Genomic DNA, 22,284 nt, shown 5'->3' on the forward strand with positions numbered 1-22,284 from the left:
CTATTGGCTAATAGGAACAGAAATTGCAGTAATTAATGTCCAGTAAAAGAGCTAAACAGATTTATTACTGCATGGCTTCATCGCCAATCTTAGCTGTGTCCAACCTATTGACGCAGAGGCTCGGGGAATAATACATGGATTGAAAATGCAGCTACTCTGCGCATCAAGAAATTCTGGAGTCTGATTCTTCTGTTGTACCATCTAGGTGCTTTACAAAAGAGCTGCAGACACTTGTTCTTGGTTTTGAAGAGTATGAAATGACCCACATATACAGAGAGCACTCTACATATTACATATCCTATAACCAAGGGGAGTATGGAATTTAGATAAAATTTCTCGCTGACTTATCAAATTCCATCTTCGTGTGATCCCTTTGTCCTAGATGATATTAGTGGCACAAGAGGTCCTACTTTTACTTTCACAGGTGGTGGTTCTATATTTCTCAAATTTGCAAATCAGCAGTGAAATTGCATGTCTTCTCACTTCTAGGCAAACCAGCATGAGTACGGAGTACAGACTACAGACTATAGGATCAGATAAGATAAGATGGATGCATTTGGACTTGGAGGCCTTGTTCCAATGGTAAGTTTTCTGTCAGTCCAGCAGCTCCAGCTTACGTTTCTTAAAGATGAGAGTACCTAGAGGTGAAGTTCCAAACTATTTCCTACACTGCACACTTTTTTCTGGACTGTCCTTCATGGAAAAATGTTAACTAATACCAAAAGAAGCTCTTTCGTGATCACATTTGTTGTCCCCAAACCAAGTGTCGCATAACATCCTCAGATCTTTTTAGATAATGTGAATTTTTCCTTGAAAGTCTGGGATAGTTTGGTGTATAACTCTTCCTTCTCTAGCTGTTTTCTCTTTGTTTTGAGGACTGGATACCTGTCAACTTGAAAATAGAGTCCAATCCAAGATCATTCTCTCACTCCTTGGTCCCTCACATAAACTTTTTCTTTGTTCTGGAAAGTGATGGTGCAAAGCTGTTCTTGATACTGATATGTAATCCCCAGTTTGGCCATCCAGTGATTTTGCTAATTCTTCGCCTTCTGCCAACTCTGTTGCCCAATCTAAAGTCTCGTGCACCTGCTTCCTTACGATGGATTCCTCCTGCTAGTGGTAGTGTCAAATTGAATACTCATGGAAGTAGATGGAATTATGACAATTCAAGTGCAAGAGGTGTTTTACAATGGAGACACTTCAGGGAACTCGAAATCTGGATTTGTAGCAAACTTGGGAGCTGGAGCTGGCCTATGATGTATGTGAGGCTGAATTATAGGGCTTATTCTACTGTTTAGAATTGACCTGGAGTCGTGATATTCGAGTTCTTGAGGTGGATCAGAATTGCGTGGTTGATGTTATTCTGAAACCTCTTTGTGATAACCACCCTTTACACATACATAAACATATGAAATGAATTTATAATATACATTGAGAATTTGAGATCCTAAATTTCTGTAAAAGTGTTTCAAACTCTCTCAGGGGCATTATATTGAACAGTTGTGCCCACAATGTTGATTTCCGATTACAATTGCAAAATCAAATAGTAGAAATTTCCAGGAGATCTAGGCACAACAGACCTAAATTTACTTTCTAGAGAGCCATTGTTTGGATATTAGAACACAGGTAGACAATATCCCCATGAGAAATGATAAAATCAAACATCACACAACTCCAGAATATGTAAAAAAAGCCGAATCATAGAAACAATTGTATCCATTTCCTGGTATTATACAGATCTGAGTAGACGAGTATCCACATAAAGACCAATTCCAAACAATAAAAAAAATTTAAAAAGAAATAACTCAGCATGCCCGTGGTCTGGATCTCCTGGCAAAGTATTGTGATCTTAGGAGCTCAAAATGCAATTCCCAACGAAAAGAAAAAGCTTCCCACTTCGTTAATTTCAAGCAGAAAGATATATTTAAAAATAGAGACTTCCTGCACTCTCAAGCAGGATGTGCAATGAAGACTAGAGTGGCGGGTCGACAAAACCTTTAACCTAGAGAAAATTACCAAAACAGAGACAAAATAGAACAATGAAAGCAGGACGTGCATTATACCAACTAAAAGAAGCAGGCACTATAGCATGATCTAGATCTAAACATAAGTGGATACTGCAGACAAACGTGATCATGTTCCACATTAATTAAATCAAAACCATCCAGTAATTAGGTCTAAACATTTTTGAAAACTACGAGTAAAGAACCAACCATTTTCCAGTAGGAACCATAACCTTTGCGCAACTACAGATGCAACCAGAAAATTAATTTTATTTCTTTTCAATCTAATAAATGGAGTCGGTAGCGTAGTAGTTTAGTATCTAATGATGAGAATATAAATGATGAAGATCAGACAAAAAATAAAAAAACAAAACATTAATTCAGGATGGTAACTATTATGTTATTTTAAAAGTAACATTAGTAGCTGAGATACTTTATAGGACTTACTGTAATAGGCTTTGAAACTTTACAATATTTACAAAGAATTTAGACATTCAAGTGAACCCTGTTTGTCATCAATTCAATTCATCTAAATTACCCACCATCTCTTGTGCTGCAGCCAAGGGTCCATGAAGGCTCATGGCCTCCTGTGCTGCAAACACGGAGATGGGTTCTTCGAAGGATTTATTTACTGTTGTATGTTCTCTAATAAGGAAACCCCAACTAAGAATTTGAACCAACAAGAAGCTATTTGCTAGAAGAATCTCAAGTTATAGAAATCCGGTTCAATACCGTAGTACCTTACCTTGATCAAGATATATCAAATCACTCATGTAAAGACCTTATATGCTGAAAAAATTGAAGACAGATAACATCATATGAAATCAAATGCAAAATATTTGACTAATATTTGTCAATATCGGACAAGTAGTCAATAGCAGCCAGTAGTAGCACTAGGTATACATGGCACCAGCCACCATTAGAAACCAATACTAGAAGACTTTGATCGAGATTTATTCTTACTAGACAACTTCATCAGGCGTGCATGTTCTTCTTCCTCTTCCATCTTTTTTCTCCTTGCAGCCTCTTCTTTCTGTCTCTGAATCAGCTCCAACTCCCGATAGCGTTCCTCCTCTTTGGTCTGCAGTTCCAAAGCTTCTCTTCTCTGAGCCTCTTCCACCCTCCTCCTGTTCTCCTCTAGCATCTTATCAAGCTCTTCTCTCTCTTTCCGAGCTTGTTCCTGAGCAATGTGGTGGCCATATCAATGCTTTGTAATGATTGCAAAAGTGAAACTTCACTCACATGTGCAAGTCATATACATGAATAAGATATGTATGTATGTGTGCGTGCGTGAGTGTTGATATGTCTATCTTAAATTCTTAAATCTTAATCATATATGAACAACAAGAAACCTTGACAACAAAAGGCCAAGTAACAGTGATAATAGAGTTAGAGACAGTCTGACCAAGAGAAAGCAATTCAATACGTGATGATTATAAACGGCATATAATGTAGCTTACTATGATGGCATGCCATAATACGCGGAGCATGTAAATGGATACCAACAAAATAACTGAACTAGCATCAGGACCTGAAAACTTATGTTAAAGAGATGTAGCGATATGCTTACTTGTTTCTGTCTTGCTTCATTAAGAGCAGCTTCCTTTTCTCTTTGAAGTTGAGCTTGAACATCCTCAAGCAGCTTCTTCCGACCTTCCTCTATCCGCCTCTCTACTTGTAACTTAACATCATCAGAACTCAGCCTCTCCTCTACATTTTTCCGAATCGCTTCCTCTATTCTCTGCGCAGTCTCTTCCTCTAATCTCTTCAGCTCCGCCTCCAGTAGTAGCCTGATAGTCAGAATGCATTACAACCAAAACCACATAACAGCAACAATTTGGGGCAAACTATCCAATCGAAATGAAATGTCCATGGCATCAATCCTTGTAACAATGGATGAAATTACCTGGCCTTTTCTTCCTCCTCTTTCTTGGCATTTTTCCGTTCAGTTGTGGTCAGACGAGGAGGAGGAGGAGGAGGAGGAGACGGAGAGCTGCTCTTAGTTCTATGCCTGCGACGTCGTCTCGGCGTCGGAGACCGGCTCTTACGGCGCCTGTAACTCGGCGACCGGCTTCTCCGGCGACGCGGGGAGACACTACAACGGTTCCTTCTGTATGAATTTTGCAAATGTATGAATCAGAAGACTGTAGTATTATAAGTAAATGGAAATTTGAAAATTGGAGGTGGGTTTTGAACTTTGAAGTGACCTGGAGGAATATGGTGAGCGGCTTCGATCCCTACGGTTTCTTCCTCTCGACGGCGACTTTGATATGCTCCGTCCCATCTTTTTGTTTTTCTTCTGTCACCTCTCTTTGGATATAAGTTTAAATTGTTCCCTTTTTTTTAATTTTTTTCTCATCATGTCAACTACACAATCTCCAACTTGCAAGAAAAATATTTATATCACTAGACCAAATAATACAGGATTATGAATACTTAAAATTGAACATCTTGTTGAAGGAAAACCTAATTTGTGTTTAGGCCAAACTCTAGGTTACTTGACCTAGTGGTAATAGGATTTAATTAGAAGATCTAGAATCCTAATCAATGTAGAATTACTTTCCTTGTATGATTGAGATTCTATGCATTGTAATCCTCTATATAAAGAGGCCCCTATTATCAATGAGAATACACAGAAAATTCCTCTCAAATTCAGTTTCTCTACAACACGTTATCAACACGAGCCCTAACCCTGAAACCCTATAATCGTAGCCTTCAAATCCCAGAAACCTCCGCAGCTACAGTAACGTGCTACAGTACCCCCCCCCCCCCCCCCCCCCCCCCCCCCCCACCTGCTACAGTATTTCCGGCGACTTTTCGGTGACATTTTCCCCGGCCATCTCTTAAGGTAAACTTTTCTAAAAATTCCTGTTTTTGAAGTTTTTCCTTCAATTTCTTCTTCTTTTCTCGGGGACTTCCAACATCCCTTCTTCTACCCCCCTTTCTTCTTCATAGGGGAGACCAAAAGCCGAACTGTGGGGGTTCGCGCTCACTCCAAGCTTGGAGCTTGTAGAGTCCTCCAAACTTAGAGTTTGTTGAGAAGTTATGATCGACCACAAACACATCATTGTTTCGATCTAATCCAATATCTCTTGGAATCTAATTTCTTGGAAGCGATTACGCTCAGAAATTTCATATGTTTTCGTGGTAGCCTATTTCGCTCCGAAACTAACCTTAATTTCTTGTTCTCTTTCAGGATGAGTAACCTGAACAAATTGGACTTTGCTCCATTGGGAACAACTGGCTCTGGATATCACAGGTGGGTTCGTGATATCCGCCAGCATCTCAACGTCCGTGACTCCTTGCTTCCTGATCTAGAAGTGAGATGGCATAGCCTCCGCTTCTGTGATTTCAAGTCAGTTCTTGACTATAACTCGGAAGCACTTCGCATTAGATCCTTAATGGAATTCTGTGGTAAAGAGATCACAGATGCGATGTTGATTGAGAAGACTCTCTCTACCTTCCCCGTCTCTGCATTGATGGTTGCTAAGAACTATCGAATCGATGTAAATGCAAGACGGATCACAAGGTTTCATGAGCTCATTGGAGCTATGAATGTCGCTGAAAAGCATGACAATATCCTTGTGAAGAACTATAATTCGAGATCCGTGGAAACAGAGCATATTCCGGAATCCAATTATAGTCGCACCTCTAAGAGAGGGCGCCAAGAGCAAAACCCTAATCTTAGGTATACTTCTGGACATTCTGATCCATATAATTGCTCTACTTGGGAAGGTAACCGCCAAAATAGGCGAACACGAAACCGAAGAGGTAAACGTGGAAAGAGAGAGGGAGGCAATGCCTCTGGCCATGTTGGTGGTGCCACCAACACTAAGAGCCATTTAAATGACGCTTTCAAAGCGCCTCAATCAATGGAGTTCGAGCAAAGAGATGTATGTTCTCGATGTGGAGTGTCTGAGCATTGGGCACACATTTGTAGAGCTCATGAAGAACTGGTCACAGCCTACAAAGCATATTGTGAAGCAAGAGAAGCTCACTATGTGGAACAAGAAGATCAAGAAGATGATCTAGAGTGAAGGGTTGAAGACTACAAATCTGGCTGGGATCAATAGATAGCCAATTCTGTTTAAGTCTTTATTTTCAAGAGATGTAGGCGATTGCCATATTCCTTTTTATTGGATTAGATTTTCTTTAATCATAGAAACAATGATGTATTCCGTTGGCTTATGAATACAATTTCGAGTTCTTTTCATTATGACTCAATTTTGATTCTGAGCATATGACCTTGTGACTACGATGGCTAGACCGTCAGTATTAATTCAAGGACATGGAATAGCCCAAGTTCCACTTGCCAAATGGCACCTTGATTACAGTTGTCACAGAAACTCTCTACGCTCTTAGGGCAAATCGTACCCTATGAATAGCCAACGAATTCCATGCAATAATGCATGTAGAGAACGGAAATGAGTTCCTTTGCATTACCTCTAATAATTGCTAACAAAGACGCATCTTAGAGAAGTTTATGTGTCTCTCTAGTGGACTCTATGTCACTATTCGAGCTATTAAATCCAATAAACTTATGAGAGAAGATCTCTTGGATCTAGACACATATTGGCTTTGTCACGACAGGATAGATCATCCTAGTCATGATATGATGATCCGTCTACAAAAGACTTCACATGGACATCATTTCTTTTGAGCAACATGAAGCAAGATGCTGCCATAAATGGCACCAACCATGGGCATAACGCCATGGTTGTTCCTCTTTGTGGCCATGCGCCATACATGCTAATTTCCATGGCTCCCACGCCATGATGGGAGATGTAGTCACACATTTTGCTTCTAATAGCGCTACAGACGCTTAGGCCTAACCAAAACCCTCATTGGTTGCTTCTATGGCCTCTCGCTCGTTTTACAAAGCCCATTCCTTAGGGAAATTAGGACTGAGACCGTCCTATGCAAAGGATATGACAATACTCATTCTGTTCTTACAAAGAATCCGTAGGGATTTTGTGGATTGATTCAACCAACTTGCGGACGCTTAAATATTTCATGATGTTGGTTGACACGCAAACACGCCGGTCACGTGTTGTGCCATTGTCCACCTATAAGTGCTACTTATGCTACACTCCTGGCACATATCATGTGACAACGGGCTCACTCCCCGAATCATCCTATTCAGTCAATTGGATTTGACTATGCTAGAGAGTTTACATCGAAAGACTTTCGATGGATATTGCAATGGGTTTGATGTTGGACATCACATTCCCATGTACACACCCAATTGGTCTCGCGGAAACGACTACGATGGTAGTCCGAACATTGGTAATGCGCACCAATCTTCTTACATCCGCTTGGGGTGATGCGATATCGCATGCAGCCTTGCTAATTCGTCTACGACCTCACGCCACTCAATGTACCTATGCGTTACAGCTAGTGACTGGGTACACGTATTTTGTACTTACGCACATTTGAGTGAGCCATTTATGTGCCACTTGCGCCGCCACAGCGCTCTATGATAGGTCCTTACAGACGAATGGGCAACTACGTTGGATTTGCGTTTCCAACAATCGTCCGCCACTTAAATACCCTTGCTAGGCGATCTCCTTACCGCTAGATTTGCGAATGTCACTTTGATGAGACAGTCTTCCCGTCGTTAGGGGGAGATAAGAACACTTATGTTTAACAGGAACGACAGGAATTGTCGTAGTCTGTCCCCGCTATGTCTCATCTTGATCCCTGTTAAAGTGACGAGATCACACAATTATGCTGCAAACATGCCTGCAAGGAAGGACGTCCCTATGAGAGGACATAAGCGCCACCCTACACGGAGGTAGGCATGGCGCCAATGCCAAAGAGAGTGGCACTCTGGCGTTACAGGCCCTGGCCCCAGCTAGGATGCGTGGGAGGCCCGTGGGTTCGAAGGATACTTTGGCACATTCCAATCCTTTAATCATCAAGACTCACAATCCGTCTCATGAGTATCTTCCGGGTTATGGTTATCGTTGGGGGACGCCTCAACATCAAACCCTATTCCTGAGAATATAGAGCTCTATGAAACTTACACTAGTGTACATGAGACGTGGGATAGAATCTCCATCATAATTGATGATGTAGATACACATTTTGTTGCGCATGAGTTTGCTGAGTCCGATGATATCGAACCACGCTCCGTTGATGAATGAATGCCAACGTAGAGAATTTTTGGCCTAAATGGAAAGATGCGATCCAGGTTAAGATGGATTCTCTAACGAATAGGAAGGTTTTCGACCTAGAGATGCCAACACCTCCTAACATAAAACCTGTTGACTAATGGGTCTTCGTTAGAAAGCGTAATGAGAAAAAGAGATGGTAATCTCGCCTTATGGCGCAAGGTTTTTCACAAAACGCCCTGGAATCGACTACGATGAGACATATTCTCTCGTAATGGATGTCATTGCACTCCACTACCCTGTCAGTTTGGTAGTTTCCGAATAACTGAACATGCAGCTTACAAATATGGTCACTAGGTATCTCTATAGGGATCTAGATACGGAATATACATGAAGGTTCATGGTGAACTTCATTTACCCAAATCAAGTGGCTCTAGACCATGGAGCGCGTTTACAAAGAGGTTGAAACACTCACTAAAGTGACTACTTGATTGGGAAGGGATATGCCCACGCGTTTCTATGACAAGTTTCGGATTCTATCGCGGTTCATGTTGGACATGATCTTCATTAGAAGCCCTTAAAGAGTTAAGGGAAACCGCTGAACACTTGAAGTCTGAGTTTGAGATGAAGGATTTTGGGAGAACACGATTATGTCTCAGTTTGGAACTTGAGCATCGTGTCGATAGATGCTTAGGCATTTTTGACAAGGTCAAGCCTTCAAGCACTCCCATGATCGTCCGTAGTCTTGATCCTGAAAAGGATCCTCTTCGTCAAAAGGATGATGACGAAGATGTGCTAGAGGCAAAAGTGTCTTACTTAGTACAATAGGCGCATTATTGTACTTATCTAAATGCACAAGACCGGACATCTCATATGTTGTGAACTTGTTAGCTAGATATAGCTCTGCGCCAACGCGACGCCATTGGATTGGTGTAAAACATATCTTTCGATACTTGAGATGTACGATTGATATGGGCTTGTTCTATCCCTACAAAGAGATGATGGATTCGGACCCATCACACACCAGGTACGCCGCCAACACTGGCCTGCGTTCTCTATCCCCATCCCAAAACAACATGTGTTTTGGAAGGTTTTGCTGATGTTGGGTATCTCTCTGACCCACACAATGGTTATTCCCAATCCGGTTAAGTGTTCACCATGGGAAAAGACCGTGACATCTTGGAGGTCTACATAATAGACCCTAGTCGCTATATCTTCGAACAATACAGAGATCATTGCTCTTCACGAAGTGGTTCGTGAATGTATATGGATTGGATCCATAATTACACATGTTCGAACAATTGTGGTTTGAAGTCTACCACAGATGAGCCTACGAGCATTTAGGTTAATGCTACTTGTTTTGAACAAATGAGGCAAGACTACATCAACAGCGACAACACCAAGCATAATCAGCAACAACAGACACTCCTCGAGATCAAAGTGAACTGGGTTCGATCTGAGGATAGTGAGGCAGACTTGTTTACTAAGTCATTGCCCAATACCACGTTCGAGAAACATGAGGCAAGAATTGGCTTGCGGAAATTATCTGAACTCCCATGATCGTAGTCATCAGGGGGAGGTGCAGACATCAGGGGGAGATGTCTACATGTTCGTCTCGAATCGTGAAGGGTGTGTTGTGCTCTTTTTCCCCTTCAACCGAGGTTATTTTTGTCCCACTTGGTTTTTGTTACTCGGCAAGGTTTTTAACGAGGCAACGAGAGAAGCACCGCGTTTGGGCAACACAAGGGGGAGTGTTGAAGGAAAACCTAATTTGTGTTTAGCCCAAACTCTAGGTTACTTGACCTAGTGGTAATAGGATTTAATTAGAAGGATCTAGAATCCTAATCAATGTAGAATTACTTTCCTTGTATGATTGAGATTCTATGCATTGTAATCCTCTATATAAAGAGGCCCCTATTATCAATGAGAATACACAGAAAATTCCTCTCAAATTCAGTTTCTCTACAACACATCTAAATTTATGACATTTTTTTTTTTATAGTTTTTGATCATTTACCCCATTAATCCCTAGATTTTTTCCACTAACCCCATTAAGTTTTTTTAATTCTCTCTTACCCAATATACTTTAAGGGAGTCTTCTCTAATACCCCATTAAGATTAAAATTTCTTTTTTAAATACCATTTTACCTCTCACCCCTCTATTACTTAGAGAGAGAGAGAGACAAAGAGAAAATGGAACAGAAAGAAACCATAGGAGACTTCGCCGGAGTCGGTCACCGATCGCAGGATTCCTACCAACTTTTGCCGGATTCCGGTTACCGACCGCCGGAATCCAGTCGTCGGCTGCCGCCCACCGGATTTTTTTTAGAACCTCTATTGCCCTCCAATAGAGGAGCAATAGACGTCTATTGCCCCAGCAGTGTATTGCCCCCTAATAGATTTCTACTATCCCCCAATATACGTCTATTGCCCCCTAATGTAAGAGCAATAAGGTCTATTGGCCCCCAATAGACATCTATTGCCCCTCAATAGACGTCTCGATTATCGAAATGGGAACCAATGTTCTTAAAATTATACAAATAAAACTTTGATTAAAGAAAAAAAACGAGGAGATTACATAAATTCAAAACGTCTATTGCCCCCCAATAGACGTATATTGCCCCCCAATAGACATTTCGATTATTGAAATGTGAACTAATCTTCTTAAAATTACAGAAAAAAACTTTGATTAAAGGAAAAAAACGAGAGATTACATCAATTTAAAACATCTATTGCCCCGAATAGACGTCTATTGGCCCCCAATAGACGTCTATTAGCCCCTAATAAAACCTTTTTTTCTTTGTTCTTTCTTTCTATTTTACCAACAACAAAAAAATACAAATAAACCATAAATTGATTTGTGCACCCATAAACTAATCTGGGCACCCAAGAACTAGTGACCTCTAATCCTCCAGTGTGGCAACTTCTGCCACGACTGGTCAGCATCCCAGAGCCTTCCTCCTCCACTCTACGTCCTGATTTGGGCACCGGAGTTGCGAAATTGGCCAAATCATTTTTCTCCTTTCTCCTCTGCCACCGACCTGCATTTAGCACTGGAGGATACGACACTGGAGAACGGCAGAGTGGATCGAACGTCGGTGACCCACAGCAGAATGGATCGAATGCTCGGTGAGGCCAAGGAGATGGCGGAGTGGATCGAAAGCCGGAATATGGGCAAGAACTCAATGTCGCGCCGAGGTGAAGATCGGGGAGTGCATCGACGCCGGAGATGCGCAGCACCGGCGGGTTGGTCCTCAACACCGGAGTCTGGAAGAGAGAGGTAGGCTGCGTGGGCCGAGCGCAAGAGTCTAAAACGGACTGGCTCGTGGGTCAAAGCCGAAGGTCAGTAGGAAGTGGGGAAGGAGGGAGAAAGAGAGATCGGGACCAGAGAGAGATTGATATTGAGTGGCAGTGGTTGCAGTTATTTAATTGAGTTGAGGGTAAAATGGTCATTTTATATTAAATTGTGTGTGTGGGAACAAAAATCTGTTGTTGGGGTTAGTGGGATAATTTTTTGTTATTTTGGTGCTTTGGGTCAAAGACTCTTTTTTTTTTTGGGAAATGATCATTTACCTAATTTTGGGGTTAATTAACCCCACTTGCCCAAACACTCTAACAGATTGCCCACTTACACAATAATTTTTATTTTTAACCCCACTTACCCAAAACTCAAGAGTTTGACATGTTTTCTTCATATTTTTGGACCGTTTTGCCCTTTTCTAATTGTCAAAGCTGAAAATTGAAACAGAAAGAGATTGAGAGAGAAACTTCCCGATTTTAGAGAGAGAAGCTCTGCCATTTTAGAGAGAGAGAGAGAGAGAGAAGTTGCGCAGTTTCTAGAGAGAGAGCTCTGCGATTTCTAGAGGAGAGAGGAGCTGTACTGTGATTATCACCATGGACCGAGATCGAGCTCTTGCTTGTGTTCCTTCTTCATCGTGGTTTGATTCTTTTCTTCATCGTTCTCAAATTGTTTGATTTTAGCTCGGTTTAATCTGTTTGATTTCAATTTCTAGGTCTTTTTGTGTACGTTGGGTTAGTTTTGAAATTTTTAGGTTATGGACTGATTTTAGTGAATCTAAGCTTCGTGTTAAGTTCGAACTCTGCGATTTCTAGAGAGAGAGGAGCTGTGCTGTGATTATCACCATGGATTGAGATCGAGGTCTTGTTTCTATTCCTCCTTCATCACGGTTTGATTCTTTTCATCATCGATCTCAAATTGTATTATTTTAGCTCGATCTAATATGTTTGATTTGAATTTCTGGGTCTTTTTGTGTTAGATTTGAATTGTTGTGTTAATTTTGAAGTGATTTTGGTGAATCTGAGCTTCGTGTTTAGTTGAACTGGTTGTATTGTAGTTTTGACTATATTATTGGGGGGCAGTAATGTGTGTTGGTTGTTATTCTGTCTCTCTAGTTGTTGTTTAGTGATCTTTTCCTTTGTGTTAAGAGCAAATTGTTACAGTTTATGAAGTGTTTTGGTTGTTCTTACTACATTATTGGGGGGGTGATGCGCTTTTAGCAAGCGCATAATTTAACCCTGAAATGTCGTTAGTAATATAAGCAAATAGGGATCGTTCTATTCCGGGGATTGAGGGTACACCTGTCATTGTCAAACAATTAAACAATTAAAATTAAAACAAAGTATAATATTCACAAAGATATTCACAAGTATAAACATTATTTACGAAAAAGGGGGGATTTTGTTTTTGGATTTTCGAAAATAAAACTAAGTTAACAAAATAATTAAAATGCAAAAACATAAAAATACAAATGGAGTGAGAGAACAAAGATCAAAATCGAAACATATGATTAAAATTGATTCAAACCCTAATATTGTTCATCTAAGTCATGAGAGAGGAGTTGATAATGTGAAACATTCGAAAGCAAATGAATTCCCATTTTTTACTTTTCAATGCTAATTAACCTAAGCGAAAGCACCTAGATTAATCCTATCAAACATGCAATCAAACCCTAGAAAGCTAGTCAATCATGTCATGTTTAACGCATTACACATAGTGAAAGGCTATCAACTCAAGTGTACAACTTAGTATGGAAAAGTCCACCTAATTGCAATTCTCTTTAATTAAATTCGGTCTTTGCACAAAACCTTTACTACTTTGATTCAAGTTTACACAAAACGAAAAGTCGATTTCATGTTCTTAAACCTAGCACCATTCATATCAAAACCCTACGTGTTTGCAACCACATAAGATTAAAATACAAAAGTTATCTATAACGCAAATTTAATTAAACAAACTCACATAAGCAACTCTCGAATCACAATATATGAATCTGAAAATTCTCAATTAATCATAAAGCAACATAAAGATCAACATATAGAAATCACAACTTTATCTCAAAACATATAAACGGGCTTTAAACTTTGTCCTTAACATTATTTGTTAACTAGAATTCATAGTTCTACAAATCTAAACAAAGAAAACCAAAAGAAATTACAAGGAAAAACATAGAATTACACCATGAAGGGAGTGGATGATGAAGAGCTTGAGACATTGATCTTGAATCTTTAAAGCAAGACTTCACTATCACGGCACAAGGTGGATGATGACGGCTAGGAGGCTTCATGGCTTCTTCTTCTCTTCTTCTCTTTGCTTAAAAATGCAGAAACTTAAAACTAGAGAATGGAGAGAAAAATGGAAAGGAAATGGAGAGACAAAGAAGATGAGATGGATGAAGGAAGATGTTTAGGGAAATGGTGACTAAGGAAAATGGAGAGGAAATGGTGAGACAAGGAGATGAAATGGATGAAGGAATATGTCCTTTGAGAGTGAGAGGAGAAGTGTATTTATAGCCCAAAAAATGATGAATGGAGGGTGGAGATGAACATAAATGAAGGGCTAGATATGTTAGACAAATTTGTAAAAAAATCTTCCCACTTGTTTATCACTTGTTCAACTTGAATTGATTTTCCTCCTCAAGATTTTCCACTTGCTTACTTGAATTGATTATCCTCCTCAAGATTTTCCACTTGCTTGCTTGAATTGATTTTCCTCCTCAAGATTTTCCACTTGCTTACTTGAATTGATTTTCCTCCTCAAGATTTTCCACTTGCTTGCAACTTGCTTACTTGAATTGATTCTCCTCCTCAAGATTTTCCACTTGCTTGCAACTTTGATTTTCCACTTGCTTGTAACTTGCTTATCTTTTTCTCAATTAGGAATGATTTTCCTCTCCAAGTTTGACAAAGGTTGTTAGCAGATTTGGAGGTGAATTTCTGCCCTTTTATTTCTTCAATTATTTCTCCATCATTTCTAGGTAATTATGGACGTAACACTCATTTCTTCTTCATCTACTCCAATGTACCTAAAAATAGAAATTAAGTTAAAAATCGATTCGTTAAGGAATAACTAAGCAAAATGTGAGGAATTAACATTTAAAATATCACATTAAAATGCACCTATCAGGGGGCAATAATATATCTATTAGGGAGCAATAATATGTCTTAATTGTTATGAAGTCCCTATAAGAGTTGTTCAATGATCTTTTTCTTTGTGTTCAAAGTAATTTGTTGCTACTTTTGATGTGTTTTGGTAGTTTTGAAATTATTATTAGGAATATTTTTGTTTTGTTGATTATTTTGCAGGAATATGGGTGATCCTTTCGTTGCTAGGTGCATTTATTCTGGAAAATGTTATATGATTCCTCTGAAGCAGTAGTACATGTGTTTGGACAGAATTGTTAGGTTTTACAATTTTTATTTTTATTGGGGGGCAATAATTGTTAATGTTCAGGCTCATTGTAACATTTTTCTTTTGAGGATGATTGATATTGACTTTTATTTTGATTTTTGTTGCTTTTTAAGAAGTGAATTAAATTTTGAACAGGATTGAGTTTGCAGTGACTGTTTATAAGAGGTATATTTGGGGGCAATGGAGATTTTATTCCCCCCCCCTCCCCAAATAAACATGTTTATTGAATCTATCTACAATTTGTTGAAAGGACCTGTAATAATTTGAATGCAAAAAAAGTATATCATATCATCCAAATCGTATCATTTCATCGTAATTGAAGAATAAATTGCATAGGAGAATGTACAATCCCTACTTTCGAAATCCCTATGTTAAATTCCTACTTTCAAAATAAAGATCCTCCTTTATAGTACATTAGAAGTTAGATATCATGTTCATGATCTCAGTTTTCACTTTCTCCAAGCTGCATCAAGAGGCATGATTCACTCAACTGTGTGCTTCCTCTTCAGAATCACTCAATAGGTTGAATCTTGGTCTTACCAGTCTGCGCGCAAACAAAATCAAAATCACTATCACTATCTTAGACTTTCAAAATCGAAGTTTATAACATTATTAACCCCCAATTAAGACATTATTGAGGGGCAATAATCTGTCTACAGCCCCCCAATAGACCACCCAAAAATCACATGTTTCTGTCATTCACAGATTATTGTACTATAATAAACTCAAAACAACAAAAGACATTTCAAGGCTCTAATTTTAGTGATTAATTAACCACACTTAAGAAATTATTAGGGGCCAATAATCTGTCTGTTGCCCCCCAATAGACCACCAAGAAAACACTCCATTTTCAATCAATAACATATTAGTGTACTTAAATACGTAGTGCAGTGATTATTAGGGGGCAATAATGTATTTTTGTTTTAGTATTTCGACTCCATAATAGGCTTTCAATGAGTCTCCATTTTCACTCAATTAACAATTTATAATAAAAAAAAGAAGCAAAACAAACTGAGAATGTGAGTGTGTGCAGAGAGAGAGAGAGAGGAGAAAACCACAGATCTTACCTCTAACGATGGCGACAGAGAGAAGCTCCTCTTAGAGAGTAGACAAAAAGGAATTACATGGTGTCGCCACATCCGTGACCTCTGATTTGTGCATCGACGACTGTGTTGGAGTCTTTGTTTCAGTCGAAACCGTGCTGCACGACGACGGATTGAGAGCCTTAATGTCGGACCGATTTGAGTGTCAACGACGATGCGATTACGATGGCCTCGGATTGGGCCTCGACGACGGTGCTGAAGGGGGAGGAGGGAGGGAGGGAAAGAGAGAGAGTTTGGGAGGAAATTAAGAGAGTGAGAGAGGAGAGAGATCGATGAGTTTCAGTTTAATTGATAGGGCAAAACTGTCATTAAATGTTAAATTGGGTGAATGAGGATAAAAAGCTCTTAGTGGAGTAAGTGGACAATTTTGAGGTTAAAATTGGGTAAGTGGTCATGGCCCCTTTAAGAATTATAACAATGTGGTCTTTTGTAACGAGCACTTTTACTCTTTTACTCTTAATAATTAAGAAGACAAGATCTACTGTGACCACTTTTATGTGAGTGAAGAAGCCACCATTTGAATGGAAGAAGCTATTCTCGATCTAGATTTTAAAGAGAGGTGGACCATTTCCGCATGTTTGATTGAAAAATATAGATAATATCGATTGTATTTCATGTCTCATACCAATACTTTGGTTTGGGTTCATTGTTTGATGGGAAGTAAGAACTTTTGCACAAGTTTTCACCAAAAGGTCACTGTGTCGATAGTGAGAGTTACAAGTAAAGGGAAAAGATTAATAAATTCAGAAAATGATAGCGTCTTGAACAAATAAGTTTAGATGAAAAGTAGTTTTTCCCACCTAAACTCGAAGAACTCAATTTTAAGACAAATATACTAGCCGTGGCAGCATCTCTCTAACCTAGGGGTAGGGTTTTTTTTTTTCTCCTTTGCATTTGTGTAGCCTTCTTTCTAACATCAATGGCTTCAATTGAGTCCATGGCAGCACGCCTTGCATCCTCCCTTGCCATAGCAGAAGGGAAGAAACTGGTGGACCTCTGTCCATCCAAGGGTTTGTGACAACCAGAAGTCTTCTTGGTTGGCAAGCTTCTCACGGCGAGGGAGTATTCTCGTCGCTCTTTTCTATGTATGTTCATATATGCATGGAGAGTAAATGGTACTCTCCGAGTTGAGGAGGTTGGTGAAGATGACCGGATTTTTTTCTCCTTCACAAATCTGGCAGATAAGCCTAGGGTTTGGAAGGGAGGTCCATGGGGTTTCAACAGTGCCCCAATTGCATTAGCAGACTATGATGCTAAGCAGCAATGATGCCTTTGAAGATGTCGTTCTATTAGATGACACTGCATGGGGTGCTTCTAGCTTTCAGATCGGAACGAATCATGAGATTGATTGACAGTATTTTGGGGGAGTTCAAAGAGTATGATTGACCTGCTTTCGGAACTAGAATTTTGAGCATAAGAGTGAAAATTAACTATGCAAAGCCACTGCTATTCTGGCCCCGTTTATGGATGAAAGATGATGTCCAATTTCTGGTGCAGTTCAGGTATGACAAACTGTTTGGCTGCTGCAGTCACTGATCATGTAGGATTCCCATGCTCAGAGCCAGAACTAGTAGAAGACAGTGACACCCTGCAGGTTAGAACAGTAGAGCAGCCTACTGGCCTTGCGTTGCTACGTGGGATACTATCCTAAAGCAGAATGGGGTTTTGTAGTGTTCATTAAACAGTGTCGTTGCTCTTTTGCCCTTTCATTTTTTGAGGATTTACTCTATTGCCATGGACAGGTGTTGGCAACCTGTGGTGTTGATTAACAAAGGCTCTGGAGGAGAGTCCGAACCAGCTATTTGCACCTCTTTGTTCGTTTGATCTGTTTTGGTTTTTTGATCAACAGAGAGAGAGAGCAGAGGAATCTGGGTAGAAGAAGAAGAAGAGATTTCGAATCGCATTTTCAGAGTAGTATATGAAAAAAGTCCTCTCCATAAATCTTTCCCATCCACTGATATTCAAGTCGACATCAGTGCTTCATTCTCGATTTCTACAGAAATCATCCTCGCAGGCAGGGACGTAGCTAGGATTTCAAAATGGGGTGGGCTATTTTTTTGATGTCTCTATAGCCAAACTTGCATAATATCAATGAATCTCATCAACCCATTCCCAATTACGACCTCAGTCACCTCACCCTAAACACCAAACATCACGAATTCACGATTCAAACATCATCAGCATGGGTATTGGGAATACGGTGTTTACCTGAGAATCTGAGCATCAGGGATTCAAGATTTGAAGCCTTCAAGAGTTCAAGGAGTCGCACTGTCGCAGAGAATCCAAAGATGCAGACCGCAGCCCAAAAATCGAATACCTGGGATCTGGTGGTATTGAAGCCTTGAAGGAGTCGCACTGCGACTATTGCAGACTCGGAGTGGAGCCGTGGAGGTGGCTCGGTGGCGGAGGAGGTGGCTCAGGCGTGGATCTGAAGTTCTGAAGTCCAGAGATGCAGAGCAGAGTAGCAGATTCCTCCACCAGTCCACCACCGATCTGAAGTTCTGAAGTGAGTGAAGTCTGAACTCGGGGAGACCGGGACTCCGGGAGCCCGTGGATGTGGCTCAGTGAGTCAGTGGACGGTGGCGGAGGAGCCGAGGAGGTAGCTCGGTGGCTGGAGACCGGGAGAGTGAGACTGGAGACAAACCGTGACTGGAAACCGGGAGAATGGGAGATTCCTCCACCACCGCTCGGTGGCTGAACTCGGGGAGACCGGGACTCCGGGACTGGGAGAGTGAGACTGGAGATTGCCAGATTGGAGAAGTGGAGACTGGAGAGTTTGGAGTCGGAAGCCTGCAACCTAATTGCAAAGTATGAATTTTTTTTTTTTTTGGGCTATACCCATACTTGGCAGTTTTTGGCCCAATTTTTCCCTTGGGCTACAGCCCAGACAGCCCTTCAAGTGGCTCCGTCCCTGCTCGCAGGTAATGTCAATACCAAGCATGGAGTCAAATTGCTTAATTACATCTTTGAATTCTGTCAATACCAATAAATTCGTTAATTTTTGTGTCTGGAAGAAGGGACATAGAGAGCCAACAGAGCAGAGGAACAAGGGACGGGAAAGCTCTCAGGGAAATCGTCAACCTGGGCAGTCTAAACTAATTCGATTTCCTGGTAATTGATTCAAAATTGAATCGGTTGAATTTTTATTTTTTGTTAATTTCGTCAAGCAGTTTGATTGTGGTGGTTCTTCCAAGTTCAATATTGAACTGATGTGTGTATATATTGGGGAATTTCAGGGGAGGCTTAAAAGGGTCAAGGATCGGTTCAGAGAGATGACACTGTGGTTTGAACAAGTCATGCTTGAAGATGATGATGAACGAATTGGGGAAAATGTATCAGAAAATTAACAACAACAACAACAAGAGGATCAGATTTTCAATACTGAACCTACTGATGAGCATGTCCAAGGTCTTGAAAACACTGCAGTCACTAAGGTACTGATATCGAATTCGATTCTGAATAATGTGATTAATGATTCTCTGGTTGGTTATTTGTTGATTGAATTTGGTATTAACAAGAAATGTTTTTGTTGTGGCATGGAATAAAGATTATGATAAGTATGTACATCCTTTGTTACTTAAGAAGCTGGATATATCTATGAAATGCTTGCATAATTAAACGTTCCCAAGATAAGTGAGCTCTATAAAATTTGTGCATCTGGGTATAAACTTTAGCTAAATATATATGCAGACCATGGAGTAACAAGGAAGAGGGTTAATTAGAGTTACAGTCCAACATTGTTTAGGCATATATAAGTATGCACACCATGGAGTAAGAAGGAAGAGGGGTGACAATGTTGGTCTCTTTGACATATTTAAGCTACTACGTTTTCTCAAGCAATGTTACGTTTCCTTATGCTTTTTCCTTTTTAAGCCTCATCCCCTTTCTTCAGTTTCCATCTTCGTGCTATTTGCAATTTTTGGAAAGGTTAATTAGAGTCCTGGAAAAGCAAGTTAACATGCTAAATTTGGTTGGTTATATAGAGTATGTTTGAGTTTCTTTGCATTTGCTGGGAAAGATTCTTTTGTATTACAATCTTCTTCTGGAATTTTGCATCTACTACCAAGTTTCCATCAAACAAAATCATAATCTTCTTCTGGTGTAATATTGATATTTGGTGTTTCCCACCCCACTCCGATCATGTTTTCTTCATGCAATTTATAAATATGTACTGAAATTGTGCTTGAATGTTGGACTGTAACTATAGAGCTGCTTGCCTCTTTCTCAACTCCGAAGAATTGAAAAAGATGATATATATTTGATAGAAGCTGGTACCAATGAGGTTTTGCATTTGGTGGTCCTAAAAGAACACTAAAGGTATTGTGTTTCTAGATCTTTGAGAGATTGAGCTCCAGGTAAGCTTGAATTTCGGGTGCTATTGATTGGGTTCTGAAATTGGTTTTGTGGATGATTGTGTATGCTGTGTTCATTTTCTTTCTAGACTAGATTTTCATGTTATGTACATCTCTTGATTTCTTGATTAAATTCGTCCATGATGCTCCCAAGTGTTCTTCAAGGCTTGATGATGTGATGAGCAAGAGCAACGTGCTTCCGGAGTTTTGTATTCACGGACCAACAGTGATGTTGAATGTGTAGAAGAGGCCATGGTCAAGGTGCTGCGTGCAGTTACTTAGTCAAATTGGGTAAATAAGCTTTATCCTTTCTCAATGTTCTAATTCCCAGAATTATGTACAAAGCTCTTTTTTTTTTTTTTTTTTTTTGTTCCTTTTTGTTTGGGTTTTTAGATGAATTTTGAATTTTTGTTGATGGGGTTTTTCATTTGGTGGTGAAAAGGGATTCTTGGATGATAAGTTTGCACAGCTATGGCTTCAAGATTCCGTGGTTGAGGTTGTTTCTCTGTTCTTTCAAGATTCTGAGAAGCTTCTCAACAATATGGCCAGGGCTCTGTGAGTTTTTGTCTTAACCTTTACTGTCAATTTTTTATTTATTTATTTATTTTTTTTGGAAATATTACTGTCAATCTTTGATTGCTTCATTATGGACATTTTGGTTTGTAGTTGTAATGATTTGTGTGAATAATGTTGATTGGTTTTTTATTTTTATTCTTTGTCTTCGTGTAGAGAGTAGAATGTTGTAGATTTCAAACAACTAGATGCCTGTGTCCATCAATTCAAGGGTAGCAGTGCCTGGTATTTCCAACTGCTGCGTTTTTTTCAGAAAACAGTTTTTGATGTTGAGATTGGTTTTTCCCTGTTGTGCAATATTGTGCTGTTTGTTTTTAAAATTATTTAGAAACTCTAATGTGCTGTTATTGCACTCTCTTGAATGTTGCCATTTATTGCATTTTATGTATGCTGAGTTTAAAGCTTCATATATATTGTATATAGTACTGCCATGTAACCAAGTAACAATTCACTCCCAAACAAGAACACTACCCTTCAACCTCCACACCAAACCAGGTTTCATCCACAAAAAAGAGAAATCCAGGCGCAATGAGTAAGCCAGTTTTGGAATCACCACCAAACAAAGTTCTGAAAAGGTAACGTTTCCCTTTTTCTTCTCCTTTCCTTTTCTTAGTCAAATTAAATAACCTTGGCCATTTGCTTCTACTCTACTATGTTATATTGCATTACACTTTCATATTGACATTATTACTTATGTCTTTCAATTGCAACAGCTCAGCTGAAATTTCAAAGGAGCTATCATCTGTTGTAAATGACGAATCTGACTTTGTAGAGACATCTGAGTAGCTTCTTGTTTATCAAGCCTAACCATATTTGCAATATGTATATAAACACGTACTGTGGTTAGCATAACCAACCTTGAAATCTGGTTAATTTACCAGATTTTTGAACATGTAAAACAGTATATAATATATAATGTAGTAATGTAATATAAACAATGTTTCTAAATTCAGTAGCATTGAATCGAACGACATCGATCATATTCCCACAGCATCACGCAGGTGCACTCTCTAGTTGATTCCTAACACAGAATAATTGTGTGATCAACCCTAAACTGTTTATGAATGATCGAGGGAGACGAGATTCAGACTTAGGGTACGTACCTACCAATAATGAGAAGAAAAATACCATTCAACAAACTAAGAATTGATTGAACTGGACTGGATGGGGAGTAATTGTTGCCTTTTCTCATTATGGGATTTGATATTTACGTGCTTCAAAATCAGAAGCATTGGGTTTGTGAGTTGTCCACTCTGCTCTTCTCTCTGAGCAATCAAATCAAAGGAACAGCAAACCAGTCTTCATTGGCTGAAAAGACAAACAGAGAAACAGCATTTAACCCATCGGTAGACTGCACCGTTCCAAGTAAGAAGTAGAATAACGAGGCAATATTTGTCAAAGTAGAAATTTCTGGCATTTAATTGTGAACCA

At 39.6% G+C, this 22,284-nt stretch overlaps 1 protein-coding gene and 2 long non-coding RNA genes across 7 annotated transcripts; 1 reads left to right on the forward strand and 2 right to left on the reverse strand.

Annotated features, from left to right (window-relative positions):
* Positions 1-2,761: 2,761 nt before the first annotated feature.
* On the reverse strand, positions 2,762-4,365 carry LOC112188564 (uncharacterized protein At1g10890). The gene is made up of 4 exons (XM_024327705.2): positions 4,211-4,365; positions 3,910-4,113; positions 3,574-3,793; positions 2,762-3,183 (listed from the first exon to the last, which is right to left on the reverse strand). Exons 1-4 carry the CDS (start codon positions 4,285-4,287, stop codon positions 2,923-2,925), a joined length of 762 nt encoding a protein of 253 aa, XP_024183473.1. The 5' UTR covers positions 4,288-4,365; the 3' UTR covers positions 2,762-2,922.
* A 10,757-nt stretch (positions 4,366-15,122) lies between these two features.
* LOC121051698 lies at positions 15,123-18,278 on the reverse strand. Its single transcript, XR_005806517.1, has 3 exons — positions 18,137-18,278; positions 15,893-18,066; positions 15,123-15,369 (listed from the first exon to the last, which is right to left on the reverse strand). It is a non-coding gene; the product is annotated as an uncharacterized LOC121051698 (long non-coding RNA).
* Positions 18,279-18,706: 428 nt separating this feature from the next.
* LOC112190918 lies at positions 18,707-21,849 on the forward strand. 5 transcript variants are annotated; one of them, XR_005806516.1, is made up of 6 exons: positions 18,707-18,849; positions 18,943-19,039; positions 19,165-19,362; positions 20,136-20,571; positions 20,723-21,428; positions 21,567-21,849. It is a non-coding gene; the product is annotated as an uncharacterized LOC112190918 (long non-coding RNA). The 5 variants fall into 5 exon arrangements; XR_002932704.2 differs by having other exon boundaries at positions 19,165-20,571; positions 20,723-20,835; positions 21,010-21,428; positions 21,567-21,848; XR_002932706.2 differs by having other exon boundaries at positions 19,165-20,571; positions 20,723-20,835; positions 21,277-21,428; positions 21,567-21,848.
* Positions 21,850-22,284: the final 435 nt, after the last annotated feature.

This window comes from Rosa chinensis, chromosome 2 (assembly GCF_002994745.2).
Source record: "Rosa chinensis cultivar Old Blush chromosome 2, RchiOBHm-V2, whole genome shotgun sequence".
Taxonomy (NCBI): Eukaryota; Viridiplantae; Streptophyta; class Magnoliopsida; order Rosales; family Rosaceae; genus Rosa; species Rosa chinensis.